Source organism: Zootermopsis nevadensis, unplaced genomic scaffold (assembly GCF_977971745.1).
Source record: "Zootermopsis nevadensis isolate Lab colony 2312 unplaced genomic scaffold, Znev_1.0 Znev_ptg000021l, whole genome shotgun sequence".
Taxonomy (NCBI): domain Eukaryota; kingdom Metazoa; phylum Arthropoda; class Insecta; order Blattodea; family Termopsidae; genus Zootermopsis; species Zootermopsis nevadensis.
The window spans coordinates 16376544-16389397 of NW_028259153.1; the positions used below are offsets into that span (position 1 = coordinate 16376544).

The 12854-nt window shown below is 36.8% G+C and overlaps 1 protein-coding gene and 1 long non-coding RNA gene across 8 annotated transcripts; one reads left to right on the top strand and one right to left on the bottom strand.

Moving 5' to 3' along the window:
- Positions 1 to 849: 849 nt before the first annotated feature.
- LOC110835406 (armadillo segment polarity protein) lies at positions 850 to 12455 on the top strand. Of its 7 annotated transcripts, none has more exons than XM_022075573.2 (13): positions 850 to 904; positions 1614 to 1668; positions 3317 to 3544; positions 4039 to 4226; positions 4619 to 4923; positions 5433 to 5734; positions 6385 to 6533; positions 6991 to 7452; positions 8126 to 8293; positions 8553 to 8703; positions 8840 to 8991; positions 9946 to 10030; positions 11236 to 12455. In XM_022075573.2, the coding sequence occupies exons 2-13, from the start codon at positions 1626 to 1628 to the stop codon at positions 11448 to 11450; spliced, it is 2448 nt and encodes an 815-aa protein (XP_021931265.2). In that variant the 5' UTR covers positions 850 to 904; positions 1614 to 1625; the 3' UTR covers positions 11451 to 12455. The 7 variants fall into 7 exon arrangements, with proteins under 7 accessions (XP_021931265.2, XP_021931268.2, XP_087209047.1 ...); XM_022075576.2 differs by having other exon boundaries at positions 879 to 897; XM_022075572.2 differs by lacking the exon at positions 850 to 904 and adding an exon at positions 911 to 1122.
- Positions 10351 to 12808, bottom strand: LOC147873203 (uncharacterized). Its single transcript, XR_015536189.1, has 2 exons — positions 12474 to 12808; positions 10351 to 11465 (listed from the first exon to the last, which is right to left on the bottom strand). It is a non-coding gene; the product is annotated as an uncharacterized LOC147873203 (long non-coding RNA).
- Positions 12809 to 12854: the final 46 nt, after the last annotated feature.

Sequence of the window (12854 nt, forward strand, 5' to 3'; positions counted from 1 at the left end):
AGGAAAGCAAGGAAGAAGACCTAGAGGCAAATCCTGATAAATCTGGTTATGGATACTCATAACATACTGAGAGGAAATGGAATGGGATGGAAAATGGAAGATGCCTTGAGAAAGTATTGCAAGCCTAGAGAAAGACCAGATCAATCTGGGGAAAGGGTATTCAAAAATATTAAGCAGAAAGAAATAAGATGGAATGAAGACCAAAATTCAGTTACGTTTCAGATCTCATTGCTAAACAGCTGTGTAGCATTAGCTGTAAGAGGATTGAGCATGTATTTGAAAATTTTAATGTGACAGAATATGTTGACTCAATGTTTGGCCAAGTAGAGCAGTACCAACTGCAGATACCATGAATTTTAAATTTGTCTGGCTGTCAAACTAGTGAAGACAATGCTGAGCCATGTGTTTACATGGACCCAGACACCTCATTCTATGCACCCACAGCAAACACACCTCATAGAGCTTCCAGATTGGCATAACAAAGGTTTGATTTTATCAGATGGGTAGGGTTATAACTTTCATACATATGATGTAAGTAATATTTTAAGTTATGTGAAATGATTATGAAATTAAACTTATAAATGAATTGCTTATTGAACATTTGTGTAGCCTTTGGTGCAAATGTACTGTATACTTTTTTAAATAAACATGAAATTGCAATTCTGTGTTTGCTCTTTGGTCAAATTCTACGAAACTGCATGGCGTAGTACCCCCAGAAGGCTTTCATAATGAAGTTTTAACCGACTGAGATCTTGGCAGTGGTTGTTACTAGAAAGCTGTGTAGTAGTAGTTTATTGCCGCTGCTGGTAGATGGAAGTGCAATATATTCTTCAATCAAAACCGTCAAAGGGCATTGATTTACCAATCTCTAATCTGTGCATTGGATGCTGTGTAGTAGTGTGTGGTTTGTGTTTTTGTTATAACATTACTCTTCCTTTTGCAATTGCATTGTTGCAGCTACAGAATCATTTTAATTTTAATTCAAAGTACATATCTAAAACACATTTCATCTTATTACTTTTACCCCCCATGTAATATAAGTTTACGTGACATTTGAGAGATTTCCTGTGGAATAGGCAGACGCCATTTGTGTGTGTTGAGTTGTGTCATTAAAGACGAATTGTGAGTTAATAAAACTGTCTTCGTGTGGAGATACGTCTTTCACACTGTGTAGTATTTAGAAAACATAGATAACTATTATTACTGTTAAGCTTTAACGTTATGGGAATAAGTTTATTGAATGATCATTTAGCTGGGTTACGATGAGCTCTGTCTGTATACAGTTCAAAAAATGTTGTGATAATTGTTATTGTAATATAAATGGAAAGAAGAGTTGAATCTAGTCATGTAAATGCTGCTTCATTCACGCATACAATACAACTATACGTTTCTTAAGTATTTTTTCGCATGATCTGAACTTATGTGGGTTCGACTATTTACAGTTCCTTATTTACTAAGTTTAGTACAAAACAATATAAAATACATGTCTTGGGCGGCATTATTGTATTACACATATTTAAAACTCCCAGAAGATCTTGTTTTGTAATATGGAATGAATTATTTCTTCTTGTTATTAATATTGAACTTTACTGTCCATTTCTGAACATTTGCAGGAAATAACTCCCATGACAATGAGTTACCAAATCCAGCCACAGCAAACCAGGCCAAGTAAGTAGGCAGTCACCATTTTCTTCTGCTGTTTGGAGTACAGGCTTATGTTAACAGAATGTTGTCTGTATCTGTGTTATGCAACCTTCTTTTCACCTATGGCACACTCTAATTTACCAGAATAAAACAGCACACTACAAAATTTTGCCTTGCGAAAAGGGGATACAAAACTCAATGTTGCCATAAATATGTATTTGCATATAAATCCTTATCATATGAGAGGGCAGACATGAAACAAAACATACCATGTGTTGAAGAAGACTATCAATGGTGAATATAAAATAAGCAAACAAACAAACTATTAACACTATAAAAAAGACACTAGTGCCATACACGTTTTAACCTCAAGAGGTCATCATCAGTGGCAACAGGGAAATTAATTAATTTAATCAAAATGGTTTAGAAAAAACAGTGTCTTTTTTATAATGTTAATAGTTTGTTTGTTTACTTCTTTTATATTCTAATACACTACACGGTATGCAAAGTTTTAAGGTTAACAATGGTTAGCCTGTACAAACGGTAAGGATATGCCAGTCTGACAAGTAGTGCACCTCTGGACCATAAAAACTGGAGGAATATGAAATAAAGGTCATACTATGTAACAAGAAAACATATCATTTATTGAAATACTGTAGCATGAATGTTGGGGGTTTAGGGATTTAATCATTTCTGCACGAACTGACTTCTAGACCAGTATTTGCCACAGTCACATACAAGAAAATCACATAAGGTAATTTTCACATGTATAAAATTACATGTTATATGGAACCTTTATAATTAGGCATAATTACAGTGAACACAAAATAAATTTTATGTATGTACATAGACCGTGCCTGGCTGCAGGTGAAACCTCCATCCGTTGGGCCAGGCATGGTATTCTATGATTAACATATTTGAGCAGTCCAGAGAAACACTAATGGAAAAACAAGGACAAGCAAGGCAAGTGCTTGACTTTGCCCACGGGCTCCCATTTTCTAGCATCGAACCATGAGTTCTGGTTCCAGGCAGATATATATATGGGACATTCATAGAGTCCAGTTATATTTGATCAAAACAATGAAGCACTTGACGACATGAGGGGTGTTCATCAATTGATGAGTGATAGGCTATGTGAACTTGTTTACAGTAGCAGGCATAATTGCATAGTATTTTTAACAAATTGTCATGGTGTTTCAATAATTTTTGCCTCATTTATAACATTGTAGCCTGCATATTAATAAGAAAGGGTTAATGTGGCAGGCCTAGGGTTTAAAGTCACTGTATCAAACAATTGTTGGAACTGCATTATATAACAGGATTGTTACTGGGGGTAGGTGATGGGAAGTAAAATCCAGCTGCAATGTTTTTGTTGCAGTATATCAATTATTACCTGTGTTCCGGGTTTGTGTAGGGTAACGTCCATACCTCAGTGGTTCTGACTTGAACTCAAGTTGGCCACCTGTTGTCTTTTGATCAGAAAAGGAGGAGAATGCTGAGACAGTACCTTGAAATAGGCCTTGGTCACATCTTTCCTGTTAATTATTTACCATATTCTCATCTAATTCAGTTTTGTGTGATTTTTGCAGTTGAAAGTTTATCATTGACTTCATGGGAAGCCACACTTCACAAATATGCTGTAATTGATAATATGTTGATTGTTTCGTTTCAGTGTCTCATGGCAACTACCAGAGCCCTGGTGACCTGCCATTGGGATCTGCCAAGGAGCAGACTATTATGTGGCAACAGAATTCTTACCTGGGAGATTCTGGAATCCATTCAGGTGCCACAACACAGGCCCCATCACTCACTGGCAAAGAGGAAGATATGGAATCAGAACAGCTTATGTTTGATCTTGACCAAGGATTCACACAGGGTTTCACACAAGATCAAGTTGATGGTGAGTAACATACATGTATCTTGTAGTTTAACCCACTCAATTTGTAGGTGCAGTCATTAGTTGAAGTTGTGTAAATGTCCTTAATTAGATTCACCCCATCTTTTTACCTATCAGTCAGTCCACGTATTTTGTACCTAACATTATATGAATATGAATGTTCAACTTCAAGCTCTGTCTGTTAGCTTTAAACTTTACTGACTGATGTATGAGTTAAAAGTTGTTTATATTCGCTTGATCAAATTTCTTTGGAAACAGTTGACATTTAAATTCATAACTTCATTTGTCTGGAGACATGTTGATATATCTTTACAGAGGTAAGTTATAATGGTTTGTTTTTGGGCTAGTAACCATAAGTGAAACATAATTTATTGACATGCCAGAATAGGTACATACATTAGAATAGTTTACATTACATTTTATAACTAGATGAAACATGTTGGTGCTTGTATTTTTTTAGTATAATTAGTAACCTCAGTTATGTGTCCTATCATCAGAGATGAACCAGCAGCTGAGTCAGACACGCTCACAGCGTGTCCGGGCTGCCATGTTTCCTGAAACACTGGAAGAAGGAATTGAAATACCATCAACTCAATTTGATTCTGCTCAGCCCACTGCTGTTCAGAGATTGGCTGAACCAAGCCAGATGCTGAAACATGCTGTTGTGAATCTCATCAATTACCAGGTATATAACTGGTTCATTTTGGGGGGCTAAGCCCCGTAACGTTTAACTGTGGTGATACTGTACTTGTAATCACTAAAATTATGATCATATCACTATCATGATTAGTCATCATTACAAGTTGTTTATAAATTCTGAATAAAGTAACTTCAGATTGTCTGTTTTCTGATAATTTGGTGTTCCCCTTTCCTCCATTATGATGGATAATCATGTATCTGCTGTGTCTTGTTCTACTTGTTGGATGGATACAAGCCGTATCATCTGGTAATGTCTTCAGTGCAGTATTAACTTAAATATATATTAGAAACTTTGGTTTGGTTAACTGTGATGTAGGGAATATGTTTTCATTCCTTCAAGAAGTACTCTTCAAATAGTGTTTAAAACTTTTCTTTCAGGATGATGCTGATTTAGCCACTCGAGCTATACCAGAACTCATAAAACTTTTGAATGATGAGGATCAAGTTGTTGTGTCTCAAGCTGCCATGATGGTGCACCAACTGTCGAAGAAAGAAGCCTCCAGGCACGCCATAATGAATAGTTCTCAGATGGTTGATGCTTTGGTTCGAGCAATCTCCAGCAGTAATGACCTGGAGTCTACAAAAGCAGCTGTTGGAACTCTTCATAATTTGTCGCATCATAGACAGGGGTTGCTTGCTATATTCTCGAGTGGTGGTATTTCAGCATTGGTGAAACTGCTCAGGTTAGTTGAATTTTGATAATTATAAGCAGAAAATTGACAGCCTTTTATTTAAAATCTTATAAATTAGTCTTTGTCACCAATAGATTTTGACCCTGCTTTTTGGTACTGGCCCGGTGGAAATGTGGGCTTGTTGTCATCATTTCATATGGTCATATTGCCTCTCTCTTCAGGGCTGATAGAAGTAGTATTTTCGTCTAAAATGGCGGCAAAATCCCAACTTCTACACCGTTCCAGCACCTGTAAGCAGATTCCATATCAATAAAAGTTTTGCAACTTATAAGGTTTTGGGTTTTTAGCCCTATACCCATCCCCTCACCAGGTGGAGGGTTATTCCTTGTTTGCTATACATACATAATTGTTTATTCAGTATGTTTGTAAGTGTCTTCCATTACCAGAGGAATCTGTTACGAGGTTTATTTTCTTTGGAGGCATTGATGGTTTACTGTCTCAGTTTAAACAAAATAGTTGTGAAGGTATGAATTTGAATTTGGTTTTGATTTATATTCCAGCTCTCCTGTGGAATCTGTGTTGTTCTACGCAATTACTACACTCCATAACCTACTGCTTCATCAGGATGGCTCCAAAATGTCAGTTAGACTTGCCGGGGGTTTGCAGAAAATGGTGGCTCTCCTGCAACGCAATAATGTCAAGTTTCTGGCCATTGTGACAGACTGCCTGCAGATCTTAGCCTATGGAAACCAAGAGAGCAAACTGATAATTCTTGCTTCACAGGGTCCAGTAGAGCTTGTTCGCATCATGCGTTCTTATGACTATGAGAAGTTGCTCTGGACCACATCACGAGTATTGAAAGGTAGAGTTAACCATAATTGATGTAATTTTTTCTTATCATAGGAATATGCAATTAAAGGTCATTTCATTTCCTTGGAATTGGGTTCCAATATTAATACCTTTCAGTACAGAATCCCACAGGATTTCCTGGTGGACTGGTTAGGTTGTAACACTTTTTACAAAAAATAACAATTGTAATTCAGATACCTGAATGGTTTAACATTCCAGTAAAAGAGAAATCTCCATACAGCCCAGTATTATGTATTTACTAGCTTTACCTATTGTTTGCAAGCAGTATTTACTAGTAATTAAAACATTCTCGTGAATGCTGTCATCACTACTGGCTGCTGACTTGTTATCGCTATCATCACAGTTATTTATATTTGGATCAATACTTATAGAACATACCTATATTTTGCCATGGCTTAATGCTGTTGTTTTTCACATAGTTTGGAAATACTAGAACTACTAAGATTTTATGATATTTACAAGAATTAAATCATAAAAATGAAGGGTATGTATTGCTGACAGAAATCTGAAATTTTTGGAAAGTTATTTTACTTTGAAATGTGGCATAATTATGTTGCAACTACATAATTGCTTGTTTTGCTGGTTAAATGTATGTTTATGACTTTGTCACATTGTAATGCTTTTAATATAATTTGGCATCAGTTCTGTCCGTCTGCTCAAGCAACAAGCCAGCTATTGTGGAAGCTGGAGGAATGCAGGCGCTGGCCATGCACCTTGGTCATCCAAGTCAACGTTTAGTTCAGAATTGTCTGTGGACTCTGAGGAACCTCTCAGATGCTGGAACAAAAGTGGTGAGATTAACATTATTGCTGCAATTCTATAGTTTGCAGTTTTTGTTTGACATGTATGAAGCATATTGTGTCTTTTTATTCTGATTTATGTAAGACTTGAGGTTCTCACAGCGGTGAGTATGAAGATTTCCGTCTTCTGGGTTGTTGCGCTGTGTAGTACTGCCAGTATGACCTCTGAAACGTTGGTTAACATCAACAAGACTACACAGCGCAACAACCCAGAAGACGGAAATCCTGATTTATGATATTTGTAAAGTTATATAGCTTGTGGATTCTGACAAGGGAATGGTCCGGTTGGTCATGTCGAAACCTCACCTGAAATTTTGCTCGTCTACAGAGCCCATCGAGTAATGATTGTACACAAAATTTCAGCTGCTGATATGCTATTCAAGGGTACGAAAAAATTGCTCAAAGTTGGAATGTTCAAGAGTATTATAGTATGTGTGATGTATTGTAGGATGGGCTTGAAGGCCTGCTGCAAAACTTGGTCCAGCTCTTGGCATCGACTGATGTGAATGTAGTGACATGTGCTGCTGGCATCTTGTCGAACCTGACATGCAACAACCAACGCAATAAAGTGACAGTATGCCAAGTGGGTGGTGTGGATGCTCTGGTGCGTACCATCTGCAATGCTGGAGATCGTGAGGAGATAACAGAACCTGCTGTGTGTGCCCTGCGCCATTTGACATCTCGACACATTGAATCAGAGATGGCACAGAATAGTATTCGTCTGAATTATGGCATGCCAATGATTATAAAGCTGCTGCAGGCTCCATCTCGTTGGCCACTTGTGAAAGCAGTGATTGGATTGATACGAAATCTGGCCCTCTGCCCAGCAAATCATGCCCCATTGCGTGAACATGGAGCTCTCCACCACCTAATCCAGCTTCTCATGAGGGCTTTTAAGGACATACAGAGGGTATGCAAATATTTACAGAACTTCAGAATCAGACGTTAGTGGATGTATAAGGAGGATTAAATTGCCTCATTTCTTTAGTTATTACAGTGAACTTTCCATATCTTTCTTAATTAGCAACATCTGAAAATGTTTATTTTTGTGATTCATTATTTTATGATTCATAGTTATCAAAAGTAGGTAGTGATAGTTAATTTAATGTTTCCTCTCAATTTAGTTGTGTGCCATTAATCTAGATTTGTGTGCACTAACATGGCTTACAAGAATTTTAGAAAGATTACTGGCTGAGAAGTCTGAAGATGAGTGTCAAAAAAGCCATGAACAGAATTATTAATAATGATCATGAAGAATTTAGAAATTACTTTGAATCAAACTACATTATTTTTGCATTTTAGAATAAATTAAGTGTCTTGGATTTTATAATTTATGATTTTGCTCCAAAATACTGTATGTAGCGACTTTAAAATACCTCTTAATTATACACGGTGTAAGCCTCTGAATATATTCTTGTTTAATAATTAAGTTATAGATGAATTCTGAAGTAAAAGGTTAACTGAAGTTTGCCCCTTATAATCACAATACTCTACTGTTCAGGTACCTAGTTCTGATATCACAACATTGATTCTTACAGCATGAGATGTGGTGAACTATTTTTTTGTATGTAATGGGATTCTAGAGATCCTCAGTTGCTAGCAGTGGCAGCCAGCAACCTGGGGCATATGCTGATGGAGTGAGGATGGAGGAGATAGTAGAAGGAACTGTTGGGGCTCTGCATATCCTGGCCAGGGAGTCACATAATCGGGCCATCATCAGAAGACAGATGGTCATCCCAATATTTGTGCAGGTTAGTCTGAATGAAAACGTTTTTAAGGTTATGATAATAAAGATGATCATAAGAATATTACATATTGTATTTGGCCTTAATTGTCACTTATTTTGGTTTAGAGAGGCTCCCATATGTAGAACTGGCTTAGAGTAGTAACCTATAGTGTTACAGACTGTACAGGTAATGTTAAAATTTTTAGATAAAGAGTTATGTGAGCTGAATAACTTGACATATTTATTTCCAACTTGTATTCAGAAAGTATTGCATTTGATTTCAGTTGTTGTTTAATGAGATAGAAAATATCCAGCGAGTGGCTGCAGGAGTACTGTGTGAGTTGGCTGCTGACAAGGAAGGTGCCGAGATGATTGAACAGGAAGGAGCCACAGCTCCATTGACAGACTTGTTGCATTCACGTAATGAAGGTGTTGGTAAGTAGTATTTTCTTTATTTTTTCAGATCTGCATTTGAATTCATAGATTTAACACCATTGTGACTAAGGCATTTAACTTCAGGATTTTTGTTTGCAGGTTTTTAAATTGTTATTTTTCCCATTGTTTCTGTTAGCAACATACGCAGCAGCTGTTTTATTCCGAATGTCTGAGGATAAGCCGCAGGACTATAAGAAGAGGTTGTCCATGGAATTAACCAATTCCCTCTTCCGTGAAGACCAGAATCTTTGGAATGGAGGTGATCTTGGGATGGGTCCAGATTTACAGGTATGTTTTCTTCTGTGAGTGTTTGTGTTGTTATAAGATTTTCCTCACTTTAGTTACTAGGACTGTAATGTTTTATACCTGTGTCCAGTGATGTGATTAAAATACAGAGTTTCTAATTGGCTCGTAGGTGAGAATATGTAGGAGGATTATGAATGTTTTGCTGCACTGCCATGTGTTCATGTCTTGCTACCTGTATGATGTACATATTTGTTTTGTGTTACATATGGGCAGTTAATTGCATAAATTTTTGTAGGATGAGGCTCACCTGGCAGCTTCCTGTAGTTGTGTTTATTGAGTGCAGTGCAGGACTGAGCTTAATTCACCTTTTTATCACAGCTGACTTACAGATGCATACATTTTCCTTTGACAATATTTTTTAAACAGTCTTTAGAATTTGCATGAGTTGTGTGTAGCAGGAAAATTTATGTTAAAGTATTTAGTTTTTCACTATAAGTCACTTATAAATTATTATGCTTGTCTGTAGGTTATTATATTATTGGTTGTTAGTTATTATGTTAGTTACGTAAATTGGTCATTGCAGATATTTGATACTTTATTTATTGAACTATATGTTGGCTGTGACTGTTATTATAAAACCTTCCCATCCCATTCTCAGTGGGCTGATTTAAGGTAGTCTTTTTATCGTCACCATACATTGTCCTCAGAATTACTATATTTCCCGGATCCCTTTGGCTTAACCTGATTTGTTTAAAACTGGTATCATATGCATTTTGGAAAAATAAATTAATGTGCTTATCAAGTTTATGTCTTTATAGCAGCTGTATTTTTATCTCCCTCCTGCATTACCATTGACAATATTGATCCATGGTACAGATTTGGTGAAAATAGAATTAATTTGTCCTTATATTTTATAATTTTTAGCACGTTTTGCGTGTTGCACTTTGTATATGGCATGGTTGGTTTTTGTTTTTTTGCATTGATACCCCATTGCAGGATATGCTTGGCCCTGATGGTATGTATGGACAGGGACCACCTAGTGTACATAGCAGTCATGGCGGCAAGCCCTACCACCAGCAAGGTAGGTTCAGGTGCAGGCAATCAATCAGTTGACCATCCTGTCCATTTCTGACTTTCAAGAACACTAGTATACATAACCACATTCAAACATTGTGTTTTTCTTAACATGGACAGAGGAAGGGCATAGAATATTTAGTTAGTCCAAGGGGAAAAGTTAGGTGTTTGTTTCATTTGACAGGACTTACCCAGGTTTAACAATATGTGGTACTCTCTGAGAAGGAAGATACTTCAGAAATTGACAGATGTGACCATAATTCTATATGTTTTTCCCTTTCTTATAGTTCTTCAGTTTCAGTGATTCTAGGAACAGGTTACTTGATCTTCTGTCTAGATTACTTTATTTTATCTCTCTGTTTTTCGGGGAAATAATTTATTACATGGTAAAGATTAATTAATAAAAATAAAGTTGTACATTCATACATACTTATGTAATGTTACAGTAGGGCCCCGCTTTTCGGCGATCCGCTAATACGGCGCTTTTCAATTGCATACATATGCCCCACGTGCTCAACAGCTGAGTCAGAGAAGTGAGTCCGGCGCCATTTTCTCGTCGCTGATTCAGTCTGTTTACAGCTACTACTGATATTTATTTTAGTTTCATATCATTTTCTTAGGCCTAGCGCTATTGTGCACTTACTATATGATAGTGTAAACATCTTATTAGGCTTTGATATGCATTTGCAATTGAAAAAAGGCAAAGATCCGCTTTTCGGCGATTTTCGCTTTCGCTTTCCCTAACCTGCCGTATATGCGGTGCCCTACTGTATTGAGAACTAAAAGGTGGGAATTATCTCAGTAACAGTCAGACTATGGCTAAAATTAACACAATGATGTCAACCACTTTCATTAGGCTGTAGAACCTGCTTTGAAATTCTCTGTAACATCCCTGGTAGTTAACATTTTTATCTTCAGGAAAACACTTCATCCTTGTCCCAGGTTTGCTTACCTTGTTGCATGATTGCAAATGGCTTCCATATTTTCTTTTTAAAATATACTGTTACATGTAAGAACATTCACATAATCTGCATGTCCTTTGTGTTTGTAAATGTTAATTGCTACTGCAGTGATCTGCATAAAAATCAGTATGGTGCAAGTTACAGAAAATCTTTTGTTTTTAATCTGTATATGTGTATATTCTTTGTAGCTCAACCTTTTAGCTTGTAAATCTGATGGCTTTTTCTTCTGTTGGAATCACCATTCCTTTAGGTTATGACCAGATACCAGTAGATTCCATGCAGTGTTTGGAGATTGACTCTCATCATGGAGCTGATGGTGGTGGGGGTTCTGCGTATGGACCCTTGGATGCCATGGACATTGGTGGACCCGATCCCTCTGACCTCAGCTTTGACCACCTTGATGAGCTGCCTCAGCCCCCACAAGACAACAATCAGGTGGCAGCTTGGTATGACACTGATTTGTAGTGGTTTGGCCATACCCTGTGTTCCAAAAAGATCATGAAAAATTAATTTGGTGTATGTTTTAGGTAGGCTATATTGCTCACACTGAAAGATGTACAACCACTTTCTTATTTTTGAAGTGGTTTGTTGCTGTGAAAGCAATGTCATCATGGTCTTTAAAGGTATATTAAGGAATCCCATGCAAACATTTGACATGGTTAAAGTTAAATTTTAAGCCAAGTAATTTATAGTTCATTGATTGCACAAAACCTAACAGCAGACAGAAATTGCTAGTCCTATAATCTTGTTAAGATGTTTATTTCACAATGATAAGTGGGTTGAAAAGATATTTGTGATGCAATGTAGCATGTGGATATATCACTAAAAATCGCACAACACTTCTGCATTCAACATGTCAATTATTGTTGCATATATGCAGTGAAACCTGTATTTTGTGTTTTGAAGAACCGACCTAAACTGAAATCGGGAAATGAAAACTTTGAGGTGTGAAGTATAGAGCCTGCACCAAACTCTTCTTTAATCTGTGTTTTGTGCCCTGCACTTGTAAGATATGTATCACAGATGGTGGTATTGTGGGTTATTGCACTGTAGTATTTTGGCTATATTCTAACATTTTGAAGGGACATACTGCCTGCATCTTTTGGGGAGTTGGCCATTCATGTCCTCCTGACCCCATATATACTATGTACTTCCTAACCCTCACTTCAGCCATGAAAATAGAGGCAGTATGTCCCTCTGAAAGATTGTTATTTAGCCACAAATCTGTAAGGTATACAACCCAGAAGATCACCATCTATATTCACATTGCCATGAAAACCTCAAATCCTATGTAAATATTCTTGAGATGTTTCTGCTGATAATGACTTGGCCATATGAATGTATGTTATATTTATTTTATGTGACAGAAAATTAATGAGATAGTGAGTGTTGGTTGTGTCCTTACAATGTAGCAGTAGAAATCATGTAATCTTTTTGTAGATGGATATGAAATAAATAATATAAATAAAATGTTGTCTTTGTATTCACCCCTACAAGGCATTGTCTGTTTTGGAAAGTAAATCAGCTTGATTGAAATTAGGGATAAGAACTTGTACACATGTTAGGAACTATAATAGTGGAATAGTTATTGCCGGTCAAGCCATCGTTGCCGCTGCAATCTCCGATTGATACAATCTTAAACGTTGCCAACGGATAACATTGTACTTTGAAGATAGTCTCTTTAGCTTTGGTATCCAGCAATTGCACCCCGTTACAATCCAATTTTCCATGGCTTTGAGAACCTCAATCATATGGAGTCGAATAACGAGAATGTTCTGTGACTTGTTATCGTTGCTCACGTGATTAAACTTATCAACCGCGGATTGATATTTAGCGTTATTGGTACATAATAATGTTCGTGTCTTTGTT

Coding starts and splice junctions, on each gene's coding strand:
- LOC110835406 (XM_022075571.2), top strand. CDS start 1,321: ATGGAAAGAAGAGTTGAATCTAGTCAT. Junction 7,453..8,125: donor CTTTTAAGGACATACAGAGG/GTATGCAAATAT, acceptor ATGGGATTCTAG/AGATCCTCAGTTGCTAGCAG. Junction 8,992..9,945: donor GGATGGGTCCAGATTTACAG/GTATGTTTTCTT, acceptor ACCCCATTGCAG/GATATGCTTGGCCCTGATGG.